The sequence below is a fragment of the Camelus ferus genome, chromosome 1 (genome assembly GCF_009834535.1).
Source record: "Camelus ferus isolate YT-003-E chromosome 1, BCGSAC_Cfer_1.0, whole genome shotgun sequence".
Classification (NCBI taxonomy): Eukaryota; Metazoa; Chordata; class Mammalia; order Artiodactyla; family Camelidae; genus Camelus; species Camelus ferus.
The window spans coordinates 2,327,004-2,354,127 of NC_045696.1; the positions used below are offsets into that span (position 1 = coordinate 2,327,004).

General features: G+C 52.5%; 1 protein-coding gene across 5 annotated transcripts; it reads right to left on the reverse strand.

Moving 5' to 3' along the window:
• Positions 1-1,788: 1,788 nt before the first annotated feature.
• On the reverse strand, positions 1,789-27,085 carry RRP1B (ribosomal RNA processing 1B). 5 transcript variants are annotated; one of them, XR_004325839.1, is made up of 17 exons: positions 26,922-27,085; positions 18,959-19,041; positions 17,378-17,435; positions 16,128-16,213; positions 15,719-15,780; positions 15,275-15,404; positions 14,582-14,646; positions 13,861-14,042; positions 12,318-12,412; positions 11,617-11,714; positions 10,510-10,529; positions 9,580-9,711; positions 8,353-9,044; positions 6,644-6,793; positions 5,542-5,605; positions 2,692-4,598; positions 1,789-2,594 (listed from the first exon to the last, which is right to left on the reverse strand). XR_004325839.1 is itself a non-coding variant. In XM_032496605.1 (16 exons), the coding sequence occupies exons 1-16, from the start codon at positions 27,049-27,051 to the stop codon at positions 4,405-4,407; spliced, it is 2,238 nt and encodes a 745-aa protein (XP_032352496.1). In that variant the 5' UTR covers positions 27,052-27,085; the 3' UTR covers positions 1,789-4,404. The 5 variants fall into 5 exon arrangements, 4 of the variants coding, with proteins under 4 accessions (XP_032352496.1, XP_032352387.1, XP_032352622.1 ...); XM_032496605.1 differs by having other exon boundaries at positions 1,789-4,598; positions 9,580-9,708; XM_032496496.1 differs by having other exon boundaries at positions 1,789-4,598.
• Between the last annotated feature and the right edge of the window lie 39 nt (positions 27,086-27,124).

Below are 27,124 nucleotides of genomic sequence, written 5' to 3' on the forward strand. Positions count from 1 at the left end.
GCTTTCGATACTTGCTCTATATACGTCCGTGGCTCATTTTTCAATCTTTTGATCTCTGTTCAAATGTTACCTTCTTGTAAATAGTCCTTGCCCCGCAGTCAGGTAAAAAAGACAAAATTAAGTTTCAATTTAATATTCTTCCCAACACTTTATAAAACTAGCAACTGCTTCCAGATTGTCTTTATGTTTCTTTGTGCTTTAAGTTCATTAGAAACTGAGAAGGGCAACACGTTTGTGAAGTCTGACACCAATCTTACAAAACTGGCCAGACCTGCGGGTGGGGGCTTATCACTCACAAGACAGCACTTGGCCCTGATGCACTCCTGGCCTTCTCCCCGCTTTGTTTTCTCCCATTTGGGGCTCTTGTCCCCAGCTGACATAGCTTGCGGGGTCACCTGCTGTCCCCAGTGGGTCAGCTTCGTCGGGGTACTGCTTTTGTCTGCGCTGTTGCGGCCGCGGCAGGGAGCACAGAACAGGGCCTGCACACGGCAGGCGCTCAGCACTTGCAGACTGAGTGATGGAGAGAGAGGATACATTGTCAGTGTTCTGTGGTGCCTTCTAAGGAGGGTGGCTCCAGCCACAGGCGAGGCTGTTGTCTGCAGTGTAGGAAGCGGGGTCCCTCCTCGCTGAGCGCGCGGGGAGGGGCTGCTGGGTGGAGCTGAACTGTATCAAGACCGTGGGTGGGAGCATGGGCACTGGCCCACCCCAGGCTCAGAGCCAGAGGCATGGAAATGGTGTGACATCCCCAGAAACCCCACTCCGAAAAATGACGTGTTTCCAGCGTGACTTTAGATTGTTGGGGGTGACCGGGCCCTGCCCCTAACCCTAAACCTTCAGGAACAGTTCTGTTCCCGATGCCTGCAGTGTCTTGGGGCAGGGGGGCAGGACGAGGCCTCGTGCCCCACATCGGGGGAAGGAACGGGGAACAAGAACCGGGCAAAGGCGAACAGCGGAGCCCGGGTGTCCCCGAGAACAGACCCTGCTGGGAACCTGCATGCACCTCAGGGAGCTGCAGACTGGACTCCTCAGCTGACACCTGAGCTCTGCCTAGAACAGCAAGAGACTGACCTGGAAGTGCGCCCCTTGCTGCAGGGAGGGGTGAGCAAAGGCAGTGTCACGTGACCAAAGCCTCGGGGTCCTGCAGCTGGGACTGGGGTGAGGGCAGGACACGTGCAGGGGGCGCCTTCCTGGATTCTAGGTATTACTTTATGAGTTAAGTGACCCTGTGTGGGATCCAAAGCACAACAGGGTTTGCTCAGGGAACATCAAAGCGAAGGGCACAAAGGCTGTGTTCTGCCTGCCCCACGGCCGGCCGGGCGGGCCAGGCTGGGTAACAGGAGGGGGTCCATTTGCCCCCACCTTTTTAATACTCTGTGCTCACGGTGCAGTAAAAGTTAGAAAGGACAGTACATTTGTAAAGTGTGGTACAAATTGTACAAAACCGATCAGTCCAATGGGGCACAGGGGGAGACGGCCATCTTACAAAGTACTGTGAGATCACCAGCAGGAGGGGGTCCCCAGTGGGGAACACTTCTCTGGGGTGGAGCCCGGGGCCCCCGCCCATCCTCAAAGACATGGAGAAGCGGGAGCATCCGTGAGCAGCCGCAGAGGAAGATGTGCCCAGCACCCCCGTCACCGGCTCTGGCAGTGGCCGCACAACAGGGCAGGTGCCCCAGACTCCGGCTCTCAAACACTAACCACCGACCTGACACCCTCACCTGCTGCTTCATAGCAGTTCCCAGGGAGGCAGGTTATGCGCATCCCGACGGTCAGAATCAAACACAGATCTGAGGGCAAGGATGGATTTATTACTGGACTTGGCTTTGACACATGCTGATGAACCCTGCAGACATGAACATGAGTTGATTGTGGACAGACAGCCCTTGTCAGAGTCAGGAAAATTCAGAGAACACACACACACAAGTCAAACAACGGATTCGATTTCATCTTCTCTCCGACACCGGGACTGCCCCCGCCTTTTTTGTACTCTGTGCTCACGGTGCAGTAAAATTTAGAAAGGACAGTACATTTGTAAAGTGTGGTACAAATTGTACAAAACCGATCGGTCCGATGGGGCACAGGGGGAGACGGCCATCTTAAAAAATACTGTGAGATCACCAGCATTAATTTAAATATTTAAATTATTTCCTTTTTTGGGAAACTGCCAAGTCCCTCTGGCGATTTCATTTAGGAAAATAACATGCATCAAATAGAAAACCAGTCGTCTAAATACATTCTGCTCATGTGACGCTCTGGTGAGTACACGGAGTAAGAATTTTAAAAAATTGTTTTTGTTTTCCCTTCTCTTGTTGCCAAAATGTAGGCATTAAAAATGAACCACAGTAAACCTACTGTTCTCACCCACAAAATGGGGTAAGTTAGGACAGATTTAGAGGGCAGATGGAGTCCAAGGCACACTGCCACGCCGAGGCCCCGGCCCACAGGCAGGGCGCTCCCCTGGTGCCTCAGCCAGAGCGAAGGCGCTCCTGCACGAACCTGAACAGACACGCCTCTTTTGCCTTTGGGTGTCCTGCTAGGACATCTTAACATCACTGGATTACGTGGCCCATTTGGCTAGAGGACCCTCTTTAAAGCTGAAATAAAAAGTATTAGAAAAATAATTTGACCAAGGATAATGACGCTTTCTTCTTTAAACAGAAAGTTAAAAATATATGACTTTCCAAATCTCACCTTTCACACCGTCAGTGTCGGTTTCGATGTGATTTAAAGCATTACGTCAAGCGCAGCGCGCCGAAAACCACGCAGCCACCCCAGCAAGGCTGGCGTGCGCAAGACAGGGCCGCTCAGGCACAGCAGCTAACAGCAGTGTTGGCTCTTTTCATGGCCTAATTACAACAAAACTTAATTATAGAGCAGGCAAAGAGCAAAGTTCACACTTCCTCCTTCCCACCAGGGCCCCCGGAAGGCCAGCCCATCTGACCCACAAAGTTATCAACAACAGTCTTTGCAGAGGGAGGGCTCCACCCTGGTCACGTGACGAAGGAAACCAAAGCCAAATCAACGCAGCCCTGCGACTCCAGTGGGCCTCCCCGTCTCCCCCAGTTGTGGCTAGGACGACCGAGGCAATGCTGGGGTCCTTTACTGGGGAAGCGAAGGCGACTGGCCCGGCGTTTTGGCGAGAAAGCGGGGTTCCTGCGTGGGGAGGTGGGTGGGAGGCAGCTGTCACTTCCTGGAGGCCCGAGATTCCCCGGGATCCCCTGAGCCAAGAGAAGCCACGTCCTCCCCCGAAGATGCCGCCCCTGCCCCCTCCCAGGCTGCAACCTGTCAGCCTGTAAACTCAAGACGGAGGCAGGGAGGCGGCGTGCCCGGGGGGCAGGGCGGGGCTGGGGCTGCGGCTCCTCGCGCACCGCGTGCTCCATGCCGCGCCTCTGCTCCTCCAACTGACGTCTGGGCCTTTCCCACCCCCAATTCTATTAATTAACTAAAATTATAACTCTATAAAAATCTGTAAGTACAAGTGTCAATGTTCGAAAAAATGGTAGCTATGAACAAAGAAATAAGCGCAGACAGCTCTCGGCGGCCGCTGCTGTCTCCCGCTTCCGGCGGGCATGCAGGTGTCAGGCAGCACTGCCCTGCCTCCGCAGCCAGAGTCCGGGTCAGGGGTGGGAAAGCTGCTCCTGGGGCCGCCAGCCACTCCGGTTGGGGCTCAGACACTTTTTACAAGAGTAACCGAGCACAAGGGCCTGGAAGCGGGCGTGCCGGCCAGGCTGAGAGCGAGGGGGTGCCGGCTGTCACCGCTGAGGGCGCCCTGGGCTGGCCCAAGGGAGGAGGCCGGGGCAGGAGACCGGGCCGAGGTGGAGGGAGGAGGCGCCCCCAGGGCAGAGGTGTGTCTCTCCTGCCCCCTCACAGGGTCACCCCCACTGAGTGCACACAGAGAAAGTGCGGCACTGCTGATGTGGTGACCAGACTCATCTTGTAAGATGCCAAATACCCACAGGCGTGGGAACGAGGCCCTGCGCACCTTTTAAAAGGAGAAAGACCATTAGACTAAAACCACCCAGAAAACTAGCCCAGCAGGGCAGCCCGGGCCCAGCCCAGCAGCGCTGCACACGCCGGCGGCTGGCGGGGAAGCCCGGATGCTGGGAGCCAACGGTGCGACCCCGTCTGAGCGCCCAGCCACCACACCAGTGGGGGCACTGGAGGGACCCACCGCCGTGGACCCCCAGGGGCTCCGGCACGGACGACGTGGGCAGCAAAGGCTTCACCCAATGCCCGCAGCCCCTGCTGGAAGGGCCAGGGCCACAGAAGTGCCAGAGCTCACACTCAGAGCCACATGGACAATTCATGGGAATTTACAAAACAATAAAAAGGCCCCATCTTTTAAACGTTACAATTTATAGAACATCCTGTGCAAACGCAGTCTTTAAAAGGACTCTGCTACTATCAGATGAAGTCCACAGCCGTCGGCCTTCTCTTTGGCGTGGCAGTCAGTGGCTTCTTGGTCCCCAGGGGGGTGCTGGCTGGCGAGCTCGTGGGGGTCTTCAGGACCCCGTGGAGGGGCCTCTGCTCGGGGTTGAAGGCCACCCGGGAGGGGCCTGTGGGGCTGACCAGGATACTCTTGTCTGTCTTCTTGAATTCTGCCCCAGGTGAAAGCAAGGCACACATCAACAGGGTGCGATGCCTCTGTCCTGCCACCAGTCCCGCTCCCGCAGGCCCTGAGGGCCAGGACGCTCCCTCCCAGCAGGGCAGGACCCTGCACCAGGCCCCGCAGAGAGCGCCTGAGAGCTTTGGGAGAAAATGGAACTCACTAGCAAGGCTACTTCCCCCCACAGACACCAGCGGGTCAGGTCCCGAGGAGGCACTCTTAGGGGTGGGGGTAGTGATGAAACACATGCCCAGTGAACCCCGTGTTTGGGTCTCGGATGAACCCTAGGTTTAAACCGTTGCAGGAGGAGCCTTTCCTTCCTGGCAGATCTGTTCCTCCCATTTTCTCCAGCTCTAAAGACAAGAGCTTCTCAGGTCCTCCCAGAGGGCCCTGGCCCACCGCACACACACAGGCACACACACACACAGACACGTTTCCTTTTGGTCCCTAAAATGAGCCAGTCCTAAACTCATTACGTACTTCTAGAAAGTTTGGTTTCCTTTCAAAAAACAAAACAAAACAAGTGAATTGCAACAGTATTAAAAGCAGTAAGATAGAGTGTCCTAGGTGGGGGGCACAGCTCAGTGGCAGAGCGAGTGCTCGGCATGCATGAGGTCCTGGGTTCCATCCCCGGTGCCACCATCAAGGGGGAAAAAAAAAAGAAAAAGAGCGTCCCCCTTTCCCTTCTCTTGGCCAGGGAGGCTGCAAATCTCAGCGGAGGCAGCTGCAGCTGACAGACCCTTAGTCCCAAGCCAACACGGCTTTGGAATCCGGGCCAGCAGCCTGGAAGGCGGCGTCTCTTGGCGTCCTCTACCAGAGCCCTCCTTCCAGAAAACCGCCGCCTCCTGCCCGCTGCACCCCCGCTCCCACCAGACAGCCCAGGCCCTCTTCCACAGAGTGGACCCCACTGCCTCGAGGAGCAGACCTGCACTCACCCGCAGTCATGTTCCTGCTCAACCCAAAGGTCACCTTCTTGGAGCTGGATGGTGTTCTGCTCGCCTGCAGAAGAGAAACAACAGAAGGACTAAAGTGACAGCCGAGGTGTCCCCAAGGACGCCTGGTGCCGCCAGCCTGTGTAGCAGCTCCGCCAGGCCTGGCAGGAAGCTGCCTCGCCTGGGACGAAAGCAGAGCAAACTGATGGGGTCTGAAACAGGACACAGCCCACCGCCGGAGCACGAGAGGCTCCCACCTGGTGAGCACAGTGGACCAAAACCCGGTACCGGAGCCCGACTCCCTCCTGTGGGCAGTGGACAAGCACTTCCAACTTTTTGTGCACAAGGACTCAAAACTGACTTGCATATTCCAACAACTCATCAAAAATTAAGTAACTGTTCCCATTTAGCAGATTCCTGGAAGTGGACCCACTCTGCACGATGAAGAACTTTATCAAATTCCTTCTTCGAATCTCAAGTTTCTGCGGGAACCCCACAGTTCTACCTGGTATTGCTTTTTGCTTTAACATCAACACTTCACGAGAGGAATGTGACCTGTGCAAGCCCTGAGTCATTTAACAAATCTCCCTAAATGTCTTCAGGCCACTTACACGCCCACTTGCTGTGGGCGTCCCTGCAGGGCCAGCCCAGGCACGCCCGCCACCACAGCAGGCGTCTGCCCCGTGCGGCTCCACCAGGACCTCGGTCTCCCAGAGGCAAACGGGATGCACATCCCATGGCCCGGCCTGCACCTGCACCACCTCCCAGCATGCCTGGCAGAGCCAACCTCCCTTCCTGGACCCTGCGCGATCCCCCGGGCACGGTGACAGCCCTCTCCCACCACTGCACCTGGCTCTCTGACTGCTCGCCTCGTGAATTCGAGGACGCGGCACCCCAGTCCTCCTGACGCAGAATGGTGTTATGGACCGTACCTCAGAGCTGACCCCGCTCCCGGAACAGGGACCCGCATGCCGTGGACAGTAGCAGAGTTGAAAAGACGGCTGCAAGCGGGGTGGGTCAGGAGGGCAGCAGAGCCCACCATCTGGGCGTGGGGCAGCTGCGGAGGGACGGCAAGCAGAGGGACAGCTGGTGGCCAGGTGGGTACCTGCAGGGGGGCGCCCGGCGAGGTGGTGGCAGTGCTGCCCTTGGCCTTCCTGAAGAACAGGGGCTTTGGGCAGAAGGAGGCGTCGAACTTCACGAAGTCCTTCTCTGTTCTCAGCTTCTTCTTCAAAGGGCTGAGCGCCCCACTGCTCCCCTGGGAGGAGGGGCGAGAGGGTGGGGCCACTTGCACACAGAAGCTGACAGCACAGGGGTGGGAGACAGGACTTGGAGCATCTCAGACCCCTCCCCCTTCTCTTGTACCAGGTGGGTGCACACTGTGTGCAGACCTTGCGCACAAACCCCACTCTGCACACTGGCACCCTGCCGAGGGCTGGAAGTCTCCCGGCTGCTCAGCCACAAGAACCCATTTTCACTCATCTACGGACTTACACCCATGTTCTGAAAATTTCTGCCTTTCAAAGGCCACCTATTAAGTAATGACTCACTTTCTCATTTCTGATCAAAGACAACACTGTCCATGGAAAGCCTGGCAGGAAGAGCCAGCATGATGCTATCAGTTCTGCAGGCCCGTGATGGGCGGATGAAGGACGTTCGCTGGGGGTTTTACAGCGGACCACCACCCACAGCAGACCTCGTGCCAGTCCTGGGGCCTCAGGGCCCTGGGAGCCCCGTGAAGCGGCGGCCCCTGCAGACCCCACGGTGCCACAGACACGGAACGCCCTGCCGCCCCTTCGCAAGGAAAACCTCCCTCAACCCTGTGACTCACTTAGCAGCCTCTCCAACCCTCCCCAGGAGGCTTGAGGAATGAGACATGGAGGAGGAAACATCTCCATGCTCTTGCTGAAGAAAGTGTCAAGTGAACAGCGATTGAAGGGCAGAGGCTGCAGAGCCGAGGACGGTGACACAGGGCATGCGGAGGGCAGGGAGGGCCGCAGATGAGGCTCCCTGAGCCCCCACGGAGGCTTGCATCCCCAGACGGACCTTCTACTGACCATCAGTGACTCGCCTCCCCACCCAGGGCTCCTGCACCATGAGGCCCGGACCAGCGTTTCACCAGGTCCCCACGAGCTCTGTAAACAAAGGCCTCTGCGTCGTAACCACTGCCAAGCAGGGGACGCAGACGCGTGGGCAGGGTCAGGGCCATGCCGTGGGGGGGGCCAGGGAGCAGACGCCCAGCTCTGCAGAACCCCCTACTCAACTCTGCCAGGAGGGGCAGAAGCAGCCATGGAGAGCCAGGGAAACTGTGTCTGCCCCCCACCCGCACAAACGCACAGCCTGTCCAGAGGGGACACTCAGAAATGCAGATTCAGAGTCCAGTTCCTGGTTTACATCTGGCTCTAGAGATCCAAGTGGAAAAAAACTTTTTGTTAAAAAGGTAAGTGAGGTAAGAGAATCTGGGGCTGCTGCTTCTGCCAGGGGGGGCCCAGGATGGCGATGAGTCGGAGAGGAAAGACAAGACCAGCGTTTGATGGAGACACACATCTGGCTGTGTGGCCATGGGGACACCTCTCCCAGCTCGATGCTGGCCCTTCCTTCCTTCCTTCTGCAGCGCGAGTAGCCCGGTGTGGGGGGAGGGGAGGGGAGGTGGGGGGAGGAGGAAGCAGAGGGGAGCAAGCTGCTGAGATGGGCCACTGTGTAACCGCTGATGCAGGGTGTTACGAGCACTGCTGGCTCCCCGGCCCAGGGGTCTGACTGCGCCCCGGCCCGCCCCATCCAGGGCCCTGCACCCCTGCCCCGGCCTGGCCGCCTCACCAGAGCCTGGATGAGCCTGGCTCCTCTGTGCTCCAAGTTCGACATCTCTTTCATCTTCTTCCTCTTTTTCAGGATGGTGGTTTTCTGTGTGGACGGGTTGCAGCATTCAAGTCTGCTAGGCACCCCCTTCTTTTTCTTCGGTTTCCCGCCCTGGGGTGGGGCGGCAGGGCAGTCCTCTCCATCTGCTGGGCTGGCTGGAGGTCCCTCCCTCCGGGGCAGGGGCCAGGCTAGCGTGGGGGGGACAGTGCCGTTGACCAGGGGAGCCCCGAGCGTCCGCTTCCTCTTCAGGACTGGGGCGCCACTGGCCAGGGAGGCTCTGGGGGCTGGTCCCTGAACAGGACCGCCTGGAGGCAAGCCCTCCTCAGGAGACGCTGCCGACCTGGCGCTCTCCACCTGGACCCCCAGCCTCCTCTTCCTTGGTCGTTTCCTCCTGCTGTGTACGGAGAGCTGCTCTGAGCCACTGCGCTCCTGGGCGCCAGGTGCGGCCACTGCCCCCAGCTCTGCCAGGCTCATCTTCTGGGCGCTTCCCGGCCGGGCCCCTGGCTCACCACTCCCATTCTGCTCTGGGCACGTGGCCTCACCACCGGCCCCTAAGTGTTCAGGCCGCAGGTGGTTCTTCTTCTTCTTTTTCCTCTTTCTCTTCGGAATCCCACCTTCACTCTCCTCTTCCTCAGCAGGAAAGAACCTGGCTCCTAGGAAAACATGTAAACCCATCAACATGCACCCCAGCGCCAAGGCAGCAGGCCGGGCCTGGCCGGGAACTCTGGGGCAGCGTGAGGGCAGACGCAGCCTCTGCCTCCTGCCGGGAGGCTCTGACCCTCCTCCGCGCACTGGAACCCTACAGGCTCCCTCATCTGGCCCCCCCACTGTGACTGGAAACCTTCCTAAAGCCTATTTTGATATAAAAGGACCTGAAATAGTCTTCAGATTCCTAGTAATTTCCAGGCTCAGATCCAGGGCAGTAATAAAACAAATGTCCCGAAGGGCAGTGTTTTTCCAGCACCCTGCACGTCCTCACCCACTGCCCCCAAAGATGCCACCAGGAGTGAAAAAATGTTTTCAGGTTAGGAAGGCTGGAATGTGGGTCCACAGAAAGTAGCCAACCCCTGGCAAGCCTCATCACGTCTCAGCAGCTCAGAGCGGAGGCTTCTGCTCCTTGATGATCCGGGAAGATGAGAAGAGACGCCCGCCCCCTGACTGGCTCCCCACACGGACACAGAGGCTCACCTCCCTCTCCTTCCACGCCCGCTTTCTCCACAGGTTTCTTTCCTTTTTTCTTACACCTTCCTTGACTAAGGGCCTGGTCATCTTTGTCAGCAGATGTGTCCTCAGCAAAACTGAGTTGAGAGATACTGCCTGCTGGACACCAAAGCATGTGGTCAGCTCTCAGGCCCTTCACAGCTGTGTCCGGGATCACAAGCCCGCCCCCTGCATGCAGGCAGGTTTTAGCGCTGACTTCCACCACATTGCTGGGCCTCATGGCTTCTCCAACCCAATCCTGAAGGCTGCTGAACAGGAACTATGGACCTAAAGGCCAGTGGCTTCCTCGTCCGAGGTGGGGACAGACATGCAGACCTTGGGTGGCACCTCTACAGCTCACCCCGGGGGCTCGGCCACGCCATTCCCACCGTCCAGTGAGGTCTGGGTGCTCTCCGCATTTCAAGCACCCCAGGAGCACAAGGGAGGGTGGGGGAGCAGTGGATTCACCTACTCGGTCACATGTAACCAAGCTTATGGGCAGCAGCTCCCCAGGGGGACAACTGATCCCAACAGCAAGTGAAAGGGACTCTGAGACATCAACCCTCCTTCTTTGTGAAGGATCACAACGGATCCTTCCCAGGGTGGAAGGAATCCTCCTGTCAACTCCCTGTCCCCGGAGTTTATCCCCGTCTTGGCACTGGCGGGGAGAGGCCCCGTCTGGCTCAGCCTTGGTCCCGGGGGCAGGGCGGGGGTGGGTGGCCTGGAGAAGGTGGGACCCCATGTTCTTGCGAGGCTCCCGCTCAGCTGAGCAGCTGGTGGTGGGACTGATGGGCTTTCACTATTTCTAATGCTTTCAATGAACGTCTTCCAATCCTGTTTGTCAATATTTGGCATAAATGCCCTCAGTGGGGTCCATGCTCACGTAACATCACCAGTTACAGTCCTGATTTTCCTCACCTTCAGACAGATCTTGGAATCTGAAAAAGAGAACAAAGGTGTCCTAAAGAAACCACGTCTTTCTGTCTCCTACAAACACGTGCACTGAACTTTTAAAATGCAAGCTGGTATTGGGAGTTTGTTAGTTCACGTTCCTTTCTTCTCGAAGAGCAGGCTGAAGAGGTGGTGTGATGCGAAGGCCACAAATGAAGGACAAACCCACCCTCAAGTGGCACAGCATCCCTGACGACGTGGTGACGTAGAGTCCGTCTCGGCGCACCCGAATACAACCGAAGAAGCCGAAATTTCTTTTTATTCCTCAGACTGAAGGAGCTCAGGCCTCTACTTACATTCAGGTCTCCGCTCGCCAAGTGGAGACAAGCCCAGAGTGTCCTGCGCCATACACTGTGGGATGTCGGAACAAGGGGGGTGCAGGCGGTCTGCGTGGGGAGGTGCGGGGCCCGCAGGGCAGGACGGGGGAGCACACGGGCCTGAGTGCTGCTCCGTGTCCGGAAGCCGCAACCCCAGGCAGCCCGTTACATTCCCTGTGCGCCACGTGACCCATTTGTAAAATGGAGAAATTACAGACATGAAATAATTCATGTCAAGTGCTCAGGACGGTGCCTGCTCAGACTGCGGTCAAACTGAGCTGCTACGTGTCACCGGGCACAGCGAGCCCAGGGCTCTGCGGTGAACTGCCCGTCGGTCGGGATGGCGTGAAGGCCCGCACTTGGGGTGGACACACTGGGGACAGGGGGTAGGACCGAAGGGCTGTCTATGTCAACCCCGTGCCAAGAGACAGCACCGAACAGCATGGCCACGCCGCAGCGCCTCAGGTCTGTGGACTGGAGACTGTTGCCCACAGACGCCCTTCCCCCGCCTCACGGACAGCGGAGCCTGCGACTTGAGCGGCACCTGCAGAGCGGAGCTCGAGGGGCAGGGCCTCGAGGGGCCGTTCGCACGGACTCTTGCAGGTTGCCTGGCGTGAGTCCCGAGACTGTGGGCAGGAAACACTGAAAGACCAAGAAGACAGGTCCGCACGGCGACAGCCTGTCTCATGCTGAGGGAAGCAGGGGGCTGGCCCTGAACGCGGACCACGACCAGGTGCAGCCTCCTCCCCGCACTTACTTCCTGATGAGTCTGCAGAGGCGCTTCCTGTTGAAGGGAGGGATGTGCTTCCTGGTGGTGATTCCCAGGAGTCGCTCAGCAACGGCCTTGTAGTCAAACTGTGCGAGGAGAGAAACCAAAGGCCGGCCCCAGCATGGCGCCACTGCCGGACCTGGGACTTCACACGCCCTGGCGACAGACACCCCGCAGCACGGGGTCCTGGACGCCCTCAGCTACAGGCTGGTCTAGCCCGCACGCGCCGAGGCTTGCCAACCCAGGGCCTGAGCGATAGCTTTGGAAAAGTCCTTCTATTTATTCTTGGGAGAAGCTAGTCTCTATTTGCTCTATTTATTCTTCCCTAAGAGAGAGCTGCGGTAAACGCACCACATAAACTGTACCTGGGTGTGCTTTTCTGTCAGTTTGCACCTGGTAACACAGTAAACGTTCTTTATTTGAAAACCACCAGCGAGCTGGCTTCGCTGGAGGGACAGGGCAGATCTTAGCAACTCACGCCAGTAAGGACTGATACCTTTCAAAGCTTCATTCTATTTAAATTTGTCTCCAATAAGCGCATTATAGGAAGTGACATCAGTGACCAAAGGGATTTAAAAAGAACCTCACACATTAGACCTGGGCCTTACTTAGCTCTGACCCCAGTTCCCAAGTAGCCAGGCGGCCCCACAGCAAACCCGCATCTATGAAAGGTAACAAGAGCCACCAACCTGGAGGGGCAGCCCGCCGTCCTCCCCGCTTCCTCCACCGGCCGCGGCACCCTCATCGCTGGCTCCCTCTTTTTTGGGGTGATATTTGCACGGGGCTATCAAAACAGCCACAGACACAATTCTTCAAATACACAGCAATGGCTACTCTCAAACGAGCTACTGTCCAATTAAGTGTCTCAGGGAAAAAAAGAGCATCCGTTTACAGAGAAAACCCTGCAAATACATTTAGAATTTCCCAAAGATGTTTTGGTTTTTCAGCCTCTAGACATTAAAAAAAAAAACCTGAGAGAAATTGCACATGTTGCCTCTTGATTACCCCAGACCAAACCCCTGCCGTGGAGTGCAGCAGAGGTGGTCGGGGGAACTCCCGGGTTAGGGGCTCGGCCAGTGGTTTCAGTGGGTCTGGGCCGCGGTGAGCGCTGTGCAGCAGTGCACTGACACCGCGTGGCCGCCTCGGGAAACACAACAAGCTGATTTTAACATGAAAATAATTCAAACATTAAAACACAGCCACTAATGAAATCTCTCAGCTTCTTCAAGGTGTACTGTTTCTGGAATCTATCAGCCCCTCAGCAGTGTGGCCTCAGGGCAGGGCGTGGAGGAGACAGAGGGCCCCCTGCGAGCACCTGGCAGACGACACCAGGAGAGGGTCTCCAGAGGCGCCCGTGGAAAGTGGGGATGCCTCCAGCTTAGACAGAGACAACGCAGAATCTGCTCAGGGCCAGTTAGTTAATTCTGTCCCCACGTTGAATTTAAAATTAGAACATTTCTTCTTTTCTTTTTTAAAGGTTTGTTTTTTTCCTGACTAAAAATATATGATCATTGTAGAAAACTTAGAAAAGTACAAAGATAATAGAAACCACCCACAGTTTTGCCACACGGGGCTCACCATCACCATCTTGGTACACATCCTTCCAGACACATACACACCATGTCTAAACATAAATGTTTAAAACAAATCAGGCACCTTCTACAGAGATTTGTGTCCTGCTTTAAAAATTTTTTAAAAATTAAATTTTCGCTGGCTGTTACTTTGTGAAAACTAATGCAAGCCCCACACAATCCCCGTGGGTGTGAAAGGGTGCTGAGAACGTCTGTCCGCAGCGGGAGTTACACACCCACAGGAAAGAAAAAGAGCCCCAGGAACTCGGGGATCAGAAAGGAGAGCTCCGGAAGCACGTGAGCGCTCCCCACCGGAACTGTAAATCGGCTCTCCGGCACGGGCCCTCTTACAGACACGAGTCCACATCGCACCAGCAAAGCTGAAACAGAGAAACCACAAAAACCCCAGAGCAACGACAACGGAAGTAAAACCCTCAAAGAAAGTGCTGCGACACTGGGAGATACAGAAATGTGCGCGGGCCCTGGTTGGGACCAGGCCTTGAGCAACCACTCCCCTGCTTCCTCTCTCGGGTGGGGCCCAGGCAGAGCCACCTCTGATGGATTCTAGGGTGTGGCCAGTGAGACCCCAACACATGCATTAAAAAGGGTCGGTTTGACAAGAACTTCACCTAAAAAAGACCACTCAAGGAACTCCTCTCACCTCTTCTCTTTTTACTGATGGGTTTTCTCCACGTCGCCTCATTTTCAGGTATCTCTTCCTCAGAGAGGCCACCATCACTGCCTTTAGGTTTCTGGCCCTCCACTGCCTCTCCAGGCACAGGAGGAGACTGCTCTACGATGACGTGGAGAACAGCCCGGGCTATGGTCTGCGCCAGCGCGCGGCTGGGGGCGGGAGCACAGCGTGCGCGTGGTCAGACAGCCAGCCTGGGCTCCGACCCCCACAGGACCGGAGGGTGAGAAGCTGGGGGGGGGGGCCCTGCACGGCCAGTCTCAGCCCACCCAATGCCGAAGTGATCAGCGTACTCCCCACCAACCGACTGCAGCCACGAGGAGCCAGCTGACTACCTGTGATGCAGCGGGGGGAGGGATGGCAGACCGAGCTCTGGGCGTGGGGGTCGGGTTGTGACTCCCGGAATGACTGGGGCCAACCCGCTAGGGAAGTCAAACTCTTGGTTCTTCAAATGCCTTGCTGATGGGAATTAGGAATTCAGTTGTTTTTTTGGGGTGTGGGTACAGCTCAGTGGTAGAGTGCATGCTTAGCATGCATGAGGTCCTGGGTTCAACTTCCAGTACCACCATTAAAAAAAAAGAGCTGTTCTTAGCTTTGGGTAATACTAGGTACCTTGCATCATGTCCTACCTATAATCTCACCCAATTAAGTGCCAAACGAAGCAGTAAAAACAAACACGTGCATCACTTACTCCTTAGTCTTGGCGGCGATTTTGCAGAATGGATCAATAAACTTGAGATTTTGATCTGCCAAGAGCTGTAATTTAGAAACAGGAAAGAAAAATATGGGGGCGGGGGAAGAGAGCAGTTTCTCCTTTCTGATGTGCCCTTGCAAAGGGAACCACCTGCTGTTTTCACAAAAGCTATCAGACCAACACCACTGCACTGCAGCCTGGAGCTAAAGGTCCTCCACCCACTCAGCGCAGGGGCCAGACGACACTGCACAGCCCAGCCCACACCGCTCTGCTCCATGACCCCGCACATGGCCCTCCTCTGTGGGGCAGATCTATATGGATGCTACAGAAACTAAGAGGAAGGAATTAAAAGAATGACATTGCACTTAAATTAAAAACATACACGTTCATTGCAGAGCACCTGTAAGACGCATTGTAACTGACTATCCTTCAATTAAAAAAAAAAACTTATGAAAGAAAAAAGTAAACATTGCTTCCAATCCCAAACTCAGATAACCACCCGCAGGCTAAAAAACGCGTTTCCTTTCCAGCCTTCGTCTGTTCACACAGGAACATGTGCTTTAAGAAAAGTCACACTATTCCCCAGCTTTGCCTACTGCCTTTTTTCCTTCTGCTTTTTACAAACTCAGCATCACAAGCAGTTCCTCACGTTACCGAATTCTCTGTGCAGGGCATCTGACCACTTCTTACCTCCTTCCCTCCCACTTTGGATAGTTCATCCACATAAATGTCAATGAAGTGGAACTTCACTCCGTTAGGAGACTGACTCTCGGGACGCAGGATCTCCTTCATCAAGACGTCCAGAAAAAGCTTGATTCGGCTAAAGGAAACAAGACACATGGTGCCAGTCACTACAGCACCCCCCACAGAAAACAGCAACATTCAGACTCCTTAACAGGCAAGGCGAGGCTGGAACAGTTCGACAAGGAGAAAGGCAATCCCTGAAACCAGTGTAAAATGCCGACTGCTGGATTCTAAGTTCTTTACGTGGAAGGATGCTCTGCCCTCAATACCCAGAGTGGAAAGCACAGATCAGGCAATTCAAACTTGCTGATTAACTGAAAGACTTGGAAAACACACTATCACCTTAAAGGTTTTAGGGCCGCCGACACCTAACCCAAATAGTTCACCAACCTTTCTTCCCAGCCGTTTCGCTTCAGAACTTCAAAGGACTGCCTCAGAACCAGACGGATCAGCTAGAGACAGACAGCATTTGTTACACAGGGGAAAGTGAGAAACACGGCTCAGCTCAGCAGAGTGGGGAGACCAGGGAAGCTCACAGAGCCTGGATCCCAAAAGTGAAAAAATTTCCACAATAATCACATTTAACTTCTAAATCAAAAAATGTTAACTAAGGAGGCCGAAACTCATATACCTTTGAGCACATACTCAAATGCGATCTGATGATCACATAATAGGTGTCACACCAAGCCTGGAACTTGCTTTGCTTCAAAAATAAGCCTTTCCATTGTTTTTAAGACGCTCAACACTCTTTCCTGCCCCGAGCTCTGAGGCGAGCTGGGGGCAGGCCCCCGGGGCTCACCATGTAGAACTTGTCCAGGCGCAGCTGGTCAATGCCCTTCCACTCTCGGTTCATGGTTTGCCAAAAGGTCTGAATGAACAGGTGCTCTGCAGTGAACAAAGGGCTCTGAATGCTGGGGTTCAGGTTAACACGTCACCACATAGCAAGAAAGTCAGGAAGAGGAACAAACCAGGATTATTTATTTACTGTTCTCAAGAGTTCTTGGTCAATAATTAAGTACGCTCAGTAATTTCTGTTCCACTTAAATAAAAGCACATTATCACGACAGGGAGGCTGGTCATGTTCCACTGCTCGCCTAGAACGCTCCCCGGAGCCTTCTGATTTATCTGTTGCAAAGTCATGTTTCTATCAAAATCAAAAGATTCCCTGAGCCGCAGCTGCTGGCCCCTTCCCCCCGTCTCTCCTAACAGTCAGCCCAAGGCCGTCAACCCCGATGAACACCTGGGTGACCCACACTCAGCGTCAGCTGGGGGGCGCTAACAAAACAGTCTGTTTTTCTCTTCTGAGCCATGAAATTAGCACTTTTTCATCCAAAAATAGTTTGTTTTTCTGCTCTATTTCTTCTTGCATAACTTTCTTGATATAGGAAAAGCTATTGTAAATTCCACGTGTAGAATTTTGTCCCTTACTAGTCAGCGGGGACCCTGCTAAAATCTAGAGAACCACTGAGGGTTGATAAGGTCATTAGGATGGTTTTGTTCTGAGAAGTGCTAAGCAAAATAGATGCTTTTTCTTCGTTTGTAAATAGTCAAAGCTTGAAGGAGCTGGAGACAATCAGCCTCTCCCTGTTTATTCTTTTTGGTAAATGGGGTCACTTTACAGTTACTACCAGCGACGCCCTCAGACAGCTCTGGTCTTCAGAAGGGTAACCTGGCACCTAGAGGCTGCTGCAAACACTGGCATATTCGCACACAGCCTCCAAGAATGTCATGTTAACTCAGAATCTGAGAACTCTGGAGAACTGTTACTTCTCAAAATGTTTCTTTGAAGACGTCACGTGTGACATTCCACCAGACACCCCCTCCATTCACCTCTCACAGAGGCAGCACCTACATGTAACAGCTTTCCCCAAAGGACGGGTCTGTCGCCCGACATCACACATGAGCAGCCCAGGCTCACGTGACGCTAGCCCACTGGGAACGGAAACTCTGAAGGAAGGAGAAGCAGCAACACTGACTAAATCTCTCAGGCAAGTTACCAAATCTGACGAGCAGGGAGGTTGTGAAAGCCAGGAGAACACCAGGACTTACGGGCCTCTGAGTTGTTAACAACATGGATGAGCTGGGAAATAGTGTTCGCTAGCTCCTCCTGCAAAGGCGGGGTTGGGGAGAAACACGGGGGTTATTACGTGATACCAGCAGGGGGAAACAGCATCACGGCCTGCGCCTCTCCCCACGGGCCGGGGGGTGGGCGTGGGGGTCCTGCACCATCAGTTTTCAATGTCACTTCCTCTAAGAAGTGTGTGCTTGAGTATCTGGATTTTATCAAGTGTGAAATTCTCAATTTCACTGGACTATCGTGTCAAGTTAAAATGCTTTTGAGACTTGCTCAAGCTGCATGTTTACATAAGTATCTCTAGTTATGAGTTCAAATGACCTACAGAAGAAATACATTAGCTGTCAACACTTCTTGGCTTTCAGAATATATTCTAACAAATTGAGATTCCATCCGAATCCCCCAAATAATGGGAACACAGATGCCAGCGAGGGGGAGTCGCCAGAGGGCAGACAGTGGGGACTATCACAGCGTTAAGGCTCCGGGTGTGGACCAGGACGTCCTGTCCTCGGCTGGCTCAGAGACACACTGCAAAGGCAGGGCGGCAGGACGCAAAGGTTAAGGGCACCCTACTTGCACGCGAAGAGCCCGGCCTGCTGAGATGCACCGGCCCGCCTGCGGGGAGAACTCCGAGCTGCGGGTCTGTGAAGAAACCTGCCTTGGGGAGGGTCAGCAGAAGAACTCTGCTGGTGACTCACGTAAGAACTTGGCCTTTACCTAGACTCAGTCTTTCTCACCCATCTTACATGAACTCCCAGACTTGAAAGTGTTCCTGTACATCTGTTTTCTTCCTCCACTAAAGCTGTTGGTTGTTACTTTGAATGTAATTTAAAAATATTTTGCTCTGCTATCCTACTCAAAACATGTTCAGTGGAGTAAAGGCAGTTAATCAAAGCAAGCTATTACATGGCTTAGGGGGAAGGGGTAAAGTTGCACATTAGAACCCAGACAAGTAAAACAGGCTTACCCCTTACTCCTGCAAAGGCAGGCTGGCTTCTACACACCAGAACAAAGCTCTGTAAAGAGTCTAAAACATTATCCTAACTAGTGTTGGTGGTGGGGCTCACGTACACCTGTGCCAAGCTTCCACTGACCTGAAGGGTGAGGCCATCAGATCTGGGGCCACTGCTCACCCTGCAGAGTGTAGACCCCAGCAAGGTGGCTGCCCAGCTTCCTGGGCACCCGCAGAAGAGGGGGCCTGGAGCCCGGGGAGTGCACAGGATCTTAGAATAGAGATATGCTATTTTTGACCACAGATAATAAAAGATGAAACAGAAACATTAAAATAAGTCACGTAAAACCTACCATGGAAACTATGAAACTGTGACAGAGAAATAATACATCTGATTTACGAGCCTTTTTTGAAAAGACAATTATGCACAGCACTGGGCACACTGCGCCTTTCCATTTGGATGAGGGTAAGAAAGTGAATCCTTGAAGCAATGACTTTCAATTTGTTTATGTGCGTCAGGGAGGGATACAGCATAACACAGGCAAGTCTTGTTCATCCAGTTGTGCCCCCAATCCAGTAAAGTGACAAAGGGAGCTGGTGTTACCTGCAGAAGGGGTTCGTCCTGCACCCACATGCAGTAGAAGAGCCCTTTCCATATTTTCAGAAGTTCTTCTTGGCTGAAACCCCCTAGAAAGCAAAACAGCACAAAGACCGCATTTTAGTCTCCACGTTCCCTAAGCTTAGAACTGCCACACAAGCAGCGAAAGGGACACCACATACATTTTCCTTCACAAATGTCTTTTTTTTTTTTTAATTCGAAGCATTCGTTTTGTTGTCACCAAATAAACACGTATAAGTTAAGCGGTTTATCAGCTGTGGGGCGGGGGTGGTGGTGGCATGTCCTCATCTGTGTAATGCATGGAAACAAATGCCACCACGACAAAAATGTTAACCGACAGAGTGGTCACTTATAAAACAAGTTCCCCTCCCTACTTAAAACTAGCACCTCACCCTGCACACCAACATCTCTATTGGTCTTGCAAAGTAAAATTGCAAATCCACGGAAGACGAAGGACTTGCTCAGGTCCCACACAACTGGCCCCAGGGGAAGTGGAAAGCTTTGGGATCTTTTTTTTGTTGTTGTTGCAAAGATGACCCTTTTAAGGATCCTGCTATGAGGTCAAACATGGCTGTACCCCGACCTCTCTCTCTGCCGGTCACGGTTTTCATCTACTGGGCAAGCACAGTCTTGTTTTAAGTGGCATCACTTTGGTCAGTCTTACTCCCACTCACTATTCGAGCCCTTTACCACCTAACCACAAGCTGCACACAGACTCTTGCCTCCTGGGTCGACCCCAGGTGTCTTGCAACAATTGCGGAGTAACATAAGAAATCACAAAATCAGGTAAGTGCACACTCTTGGGAGTTTCCAAGCCTATGGAGAACAAACAGAATCCTCAAGCCCTGATGGATGATACAAATGGTCTTCATGAAGATTTCACTCAGAAGGTACTAGGAAAAGTCTTCTGGTGTAGCCAAGGATAACTTAGGTGAGTGTAAACAAGCCGGTATTTGGAAACAATGTGATTTCAATAGTCCAAAAGATAATTAAATTAAAAAGTGACAAATGGACCCCTTTTGACAGAATGAAGTTTACTTAGTGCACTTGCCATAAGCGTTAGAGCATTATACTGACTTCCAAGTTACTAAAGACCCTTCTGCCAACGGTGTCATTATGGTGCGTTTTGATTCTTTGTGATAGTCTCTAACTTAAAACCAACACACCATAAACTACAGTGTAATTAGTTTATTAAAGTGCATTTCCTTTAGGGGTTGGGCAAACAATACTCCCACTGGATTCCCTCCCCAGTTGTTACAAAGAAGCCACACTGGGATCTTCCCGCAGACACACAACTATGCTGTGAGTCATCGGTCCCACCAGAGCCGAGCCAATTGCTGTTGCAAGGGCAGTAACTTGGTCATGGTGACCTGGGTTCATATTCAGCCCTGTTAAGACTAATGAATTCGTGGATCTGGGCAAGGATGGTCAATGTCTGCTAAAACATCAGATGAAAAAACATGGAGGAACTTTGAAATGGATACATCAGGCTCACAACACCAAACCCACTGATCCATGTTAACTCGCGCAGGCAACAACTATGCATTACATGCCACAAGTGATGGGACAGGAGGAACACGGCACCACCTGCTGACTATTCCTACAGAAACAGACAAGCTAAGCGACACCGCTGCAAATTCAACTTCTAACATCAGTCTGCAGGGAGCACAGGGGACAGAAGGACATGTCAAATGAGGCCGTGGACGCCGTCAGCAAAACCCCCAATGTCGGAAACTACAGGACAGACACCTTGCAAAGAAAAAGAAGCTGGGTGAGAACTGTCAGAATTTAAGAGTCTTAGCAGTCATACCAACCAAATGTAATGGGTAGGTCTCATCTGATTCTGATTTCATGAATAATTTATGAGATGATGGGAAAAACTCAATAGATTGGAAAAAAATTTAAAAGATGTGACAACAGTCCTGTGGTTATGTTGAAAACAGCCTGTATCTTTTCAGGATACATCCTGAGGCCTCGGGAGATGACATGAGATGCCACGGATTTGCTTCCCAAAAATCTAGGAGAAGCAGAAAGGGGCCAACCGATGTGTGAGTGCACTCTTTGTGTATTTGAAATATTCCTTAACACAAAGAAGAAAAAAGGACTGCATGAGACTACGAAAATTTTATCATGGGTTGCTTTCTTCTTTTTATTGTTCAGAAAATTTTTAATAATGAAACCGGAAAAGCACGAACACTGATGAACTTGGAAGCAAACAGGATTTAAAAGACACTAGTTCCTGCAGGAGGCCCGGTCCTGGGCGTTCCGTGTTTGCCAAGCAGCTACACTGCTGTCCCCTCCAGGGCTGACACCTTCAAGGCCGGGCCTGGGAGGGAGGCAGTGGGCTGGGAGGGCTCACTTACATGGAGGGAAGCAGCCAGCCGCGCTCACACCAGAGCAGCATGGGTCACCCCACTGCAGGTCAGATCCTCCTCCTCAGGCCTTAGGAAGGACCCAAGATCTCTCCCAGGAGACTTGGAGAGAAGACACAGCCTGCACCTGTGCTCAGTCACCCTGTTAAGTGCTGGGCAGCCTGACAGCAAACGGAACCAATCTGGGGGAGCAGAGTGTGCTATGGAGAAAAGCTAGGGTCCGGTGCCATTGGTGGAGCTCCTGCATTTGTTTTTTTTTTCCCTGAAAACTAGTGTGGCTTGGATGTTCTGTCAAGTTCCAACTGCAAAAGAGTCCCAACCAATAAGAATATATTTTTATGGCTTAAAGACTTAAACGTAAGACAAGACACTATAAACCTCTGAGAAGAAAACATAGGCAAAACATTCTCTGACATAAATCTTAGCAATGTTCTCCTAGGGTAGTCTACCCAGGTAATAGAAATGAAGCAAAAATTAACAAATGGGACTTAGTTAAACTTACAAGCTTCTGCACAGCAAAGGAAACTAGAAGCAAAACAAAGACAACCTACAGAATGGGAGAAAATATTTGCAAAAGATGAGACTGACAAGGGCTTAATTTCCAGAACATATGAACAGCTCATACAATTTAATAAGAAAAAAACAACCCAATCCCAATCCGAAAATGGGCAGAAGACCTAAACAAGCAATTCTCCAGTGAAGACATATGAACGACCAATAGGCATATGAAAAAACGCTCAATGTCGCTAATTATCAGAGAAGTGCAGGCATCACCTCGTATCTGTCAGAATGGCCGTCATTAAAGAGTCCACAGACAAGAAACGCTGGAGAGGGTGTGGAGGACAGGGAGCCCTCCCACACTGCTGGTGGGGATGTAGTTTGGTGCAGCCACTGTGGAAAACAGTATGGAGATTCCTCAAAAAACTAAAAACAGACTTACCCTGTGAGCCAGCAATCCCACTCCTGGGCATATATCTGGAGGGAACTCTTAATTCAAAAAAGATAACACGAACCTCAGTGTTCATAGCAGCACTACTTACAATGGTCAATAAACAACCTAAATGTCCATCAACAGATGACTGGATAAAGAAGACATAGTATATTTATATAATGGAACACTACTCAGCCATAAAAAGGAACGAAATAATGCCATTTGCAGCAACATGGATGGACCTAGAGATCATCATTCTAAGTGAAGTAAGCCAGAAAGAGAAAGAAAAATACCATATATCCCTTATATATGACATCTAAAAAAAGACACAAATGAACTTATTTACAAAACAGAGACTCACAGACACAGAAAATAAACTCATGGTTACCAGAGGGGAGAGGGGGTGGGAATGGGTTAAGTTGGGAGTTGGAGATTTGCAGATACTAACTAGTACATATAAAAGAGATAAATGACAAGTTTCCACCATGTAGCACAGGGACCTATATTCAGTATCTTGCAGTAACCCGCAATGAAGAAGAATCTGAAAAGGAACATATATATGTATACGTATGACTGAAACGTGCTGCTGCGCACCAGAAACCAACAGAACACTGTGAACTATACTTCAGTTAAAAAAAGAAAATAAAGATGTAATAAAAACCATGCAATTCACATACTGTATCAGAGGGTACAACGGAGAGCGCCTTATTCACCACCCCAAACCCCAGTCCCCCCACCAGAACCACTGCTCCCGCCTGGTGTGCACCTTTCCAGCGCGTGTCCGCAACACTCACACGTGATATAGAAACGCGCAGTGGTGTGTGCACAGCCTCAGTACACTGCATTCTGACATATTCTGTATTCTGACCTTTTCACTTAAAAAGAGCACAGTGAATATTCATCTGCAGATGTTCCTGCAAGTGCGGCAGCACGTCAAGCGATACCGCGAGCTACCCACGTGCCTCGGGAGAGCCCACGCCTGTGACGGGCAAGGGCACGGTGTGACGCGCTGCAGGGGCCTTTGCGAGAGAAAACAAGTCGATTTTGACAAAGTAACAGGGGGAGAGCAGATCCTGGACAGCGGGCCAGAAGGGAGCTGGACATGGAAATACTTTGTTTCACCCTATGTGAAACAAAAAAGCAGAGTGGAAACAAAGTGCTGGTTAGGCCCCAGTCTGCTGTCACCAGCTGTGCACTACTAGAGGTCCGCCAACTACCCCTTGAGCCTCAGTCTCCTCACCTGTGACGCACGCAGGGTCCACAGTTAAGGTCCAAAGTACGAGCAGGGGTGAGACGCGCTTTGTAAGCGCAAAGCGCTGCTCAGCTGGCGGCTATGGTGCGATCACCTCCTGTTCCCTCCCCAAGATCAGGGAAGCTCTTTTCTCTTTAAAAACAGCTATTTTCAATATATGTATAAAAACCACTTGTTTTCACCCACGAATTTAGCTGGTAAAATCTAGGTACCCATCGTTGAAGCGTTTAAAGCAAAACAGAGAAATGCACATTTTCTGGTTTCTTTCCGAACCCTGAAGGTGAAGACCTCTAGAGCCGAGGCAGTCCTGTTCCATGACTGCCTTTTATCTTTTCTTCTTGAGGTTGAGTTTCTTAAACTCAACACAACCAAGTTTCTACAGCAATATAGATTCAGTTATTTCAAAACAAATGAGGTTACCATGAAGGTGAGATGTGGAAACAGTAAATACTAACAAACCATGAGATGAGAAAAGTCCAATAGCCTCTCTCATCACAAAACAGCCCAGGAGCCGTTTTAGGTGAGACGTAAAGTGTTAGACCCAACCCACACCTGTGACGAAACAGCAACAGCTCCCAGTTATTCCAACTACTGGGTCGAGACCCCAAACCCTGTCTGTATGAAGAAACTCGCTTCCTCCCTCGCATCATTGAATCTACGACACCATCAGCTATGTGACTGTTTATTTCACGTGCCACCAGAAGAAAGCAAGAGTGCAAACAAAAGTCACAAGGATGATTTAAAAATTTACCCCAATTTTAGCAGATGTTAAATGTTTAAGGTTGCAGAATGGACAAAACAGGCAGAGACTTTTGTATGTTTTGCTCACTGCTCTGTTCCCAATCCCAAGAGTGGCGTGCAAAATCCCAGCACACAGTAGGTGCTCCGCGTGTGTGCTCAGCACACGAGTGAATGAACAGGGACAAGTGGGCCCTTCCGAGTAAACCCACGGTTTTATTCTACGAAGGTAAAGGATCAACACGAACACTCAAAGCAGCAGAGCAACATTTAGTTGCTTTTAGTTCTACAAAGTTTTCAATTTGCTTTTAAAATCACACTATCTACATTGCTATCGGACAGTGAGTACAATTTCAGCCTGCCTTTACCATGCCTGAGACAAGTCACACAGACATCTGAGCCTGTCAATGAGATGCCATGGTCAGGCAAGTTATTCCCCAATCTGTGTTTCTGTTCTGACGAGCACGGCGGGGTAGAAGTCCTGTCTGCACTATGCCATCAGCGCCGTCCGTGACACTCACTCTACACTTGCTTTTCTGAAGGCCCCTGCACTCCCTGCAAGGCGGACGTGATGGGGAACAAGATGTAGGTGTGGCGGCATGAAGCAGCCAGCACCCTGGGCCCTGGTGCAACCCCGTGGGCCCCCTGCCCCTCAGCACTTGACACGCTGCGCCTCTTCCCCCAAGGGCCCCGCACAGCAGGCTCTGTCCGGCCGGCTGAGCCCCGTGCGTAGTGCGTCTGGTGTTTTCTCTTTCTCGGCGTGCACAGGCCGGCATCGTCCGTCTGGATGTGCTCCCGTTTCCAGCTAAGAGAACAGATGGAAGCTTACATTGTTTTGGGTGAAGAATGATACATCAGCTGATAACTAAGAAGCAGTGTAGCTAAGGGCCACAACAGAGACACACTGGGTATTTCAGAATCCTAGAGGAATGGGGTGAGACAGGAGGGAAGGCATTTGGGAGCGAGTGATGCTGAAGCGAATACTGGGATTGGATCCAGCTGGGAATCTTTTCAGTAAACAGGGGAAGTGAAGGCAGAGAGGTGAGAGCTGGCGCACTGTGCACCAGGAACCAGTGTGGAGCTGTCATACCGGGGCTGAGATGGAGAGAGAAAGGCAGGGGGGACAGATCACGATCTACAGACCTGGAATTCCAGGAAAACAGTGACCTGATGGAACTGCTTCAGGAAGATGAGCCCAGACTTATTCATGGAGCACAAGTTCAAGGGGGCACAAAGGGAGATGAGATCAGTTAGGAAGTAAGCAGGTACAGAAATCTAGAGCAGATGAAGGGTGCCTCTGGTGAGGGCAGAGTAACTCAGGGAAAGAAACAGGTAGAACCAAAGGATACTGGATGCAGGGCTAGGGGAGAGGATGAGGAGGAGGAGTCCAGGACAACATCATGTGTCCAGCTAGAGTCTGCGGGGTGATGGGACCTAGCGCCCAAATGAATGAGCACAGGCAGCAGAGCAGCACCAGGACACGAGGTTGTGGGGGGAAGAAAATGAGTCATTTTGGGCATGGAGTCTGAGGACATCCAGGTGGAGATGCCAGGTGAGGAGGGCATTATCTAAGCTGAAAGTAGTAAAGGTATGGCTTAGAAAGTTAGGTTCAGGAACCTCTAGCATATAGGGGATGAGAGTAAATTAAACCTGTCAGGGTGACGCCTAATAGAATTCAAGTCAGGAAGTTTGGCTTCACTCCTCCTAGCAGACTTCCCACGAAGTTGTACTTTCTTTTTCCTGTGTAGTCTTTTGTGATTTCTCTTCAAAATAAAACTAAGAGCGTCAGTACAGGGGGAAACATAAATTCTTTCAAGTAGACTCCAGATATTAGTACTAGCGAGAAATAAATCAGACTTTATCTTAGTGCAATAAAAAACTCCATTTCACACTGGAGTTCATACCCTCCAGGGTTTACAGATTGTATTTTGAATCAGGTAAATGGAATCCTTCAACGGCACCCCAATGCAGTCAGAACCCATACTACAAAGCCTTGTGCGACCTGGCCACTGCCTACTTTTCCAACTTCACGTCCAACATCGTCGCCCTCTCCCTTACTGATCTTCCAGCTCTTCCCGCCCGCCTGGGTTCAGATCTGCCGAATGCCGCCCTGGAGAGGCCTCCCTGGAACAGCCGATGTCGAGCCGCTCCTTCTTTCCTCGGTTTTCATTTCCTTTTAATATTCCTCCCTAGATTTACTGAGACAAGTTCCTCGAGAGTAGCGATTCTATCTTCTCTCTTGTAACCCATGCACCTTAAGGTGTTGGTCAGAGGAAGGAGTAACTCAGTGAAGAGAGCACCAGAATAAACCAGGCTAAGCCCAGGGATCCCACGTGCAGGCTCGGGGTACGACAGACTGGGCCTATTCTCCGCTTCCCTACTCACCGCGACTTTCAGCACGCCACCTAACACTGCCGGCGGCTGTCTCTCAACCGAAGAACCGGACGAGACGCAGCAGGGAGCGGACACGCAGAAGCACACGATAGGGGCGCGAGTCAGTGCCCCACGCTCTCCCCGCCCCGCCCGCGGCTCCCTTGGGCTGGCCCCCTCCCCACACCCTCTGCCCGGCTCCCCACCCCCGACCCCGCGGTCCCCGCCCACCCTGGGCCCCCCGGGCCCGGCCGCCACGTGCGCGGCGGACCGCCAGGCGCCCACCTGTCTCCCTTTGCGTCTTCACGCTGATGTACTGGCGCAGCTTCTTCACCGCCCGGTCCCGGATGCCCTTCTCGTGGGACGCCAGCCGCTGAGCGAACTGGATCTCGGCCGGCTGCATGGCGGGGGCCATCGCGCCTGTTGGGGCATCCCCGGCCGCAGCCAGCCGCCGCCAAGCGCCCGCCGCTGTACAGCCCGGGCCGCGA

Bases quoted from the DNA above. Each gene is read 5' to 3' on its own strand.
- RRP1B (XM_032496496.1), bottom strand. From the start codon at position 27,051: ATGGCCCCCGCCATGCAGCCGGCCGAGATCCAGTTCGCTCAGCGGCTG. The intron at 14,043-14,581 runs GTAAGTGATGCA...TCCCGCCCCCAG, and splicing joins ATCGCCGCCAAGACTAAGGA to CCGCGCGCTGGCGCAGACCA. The intron at 5,606-6,643 runs GTACCCACCTGG...TCTCTTCTGCAG, and splicing joins CGCCGGGCGCCCCCCTGCAG to GCGAGCAGAACACCATCCAG.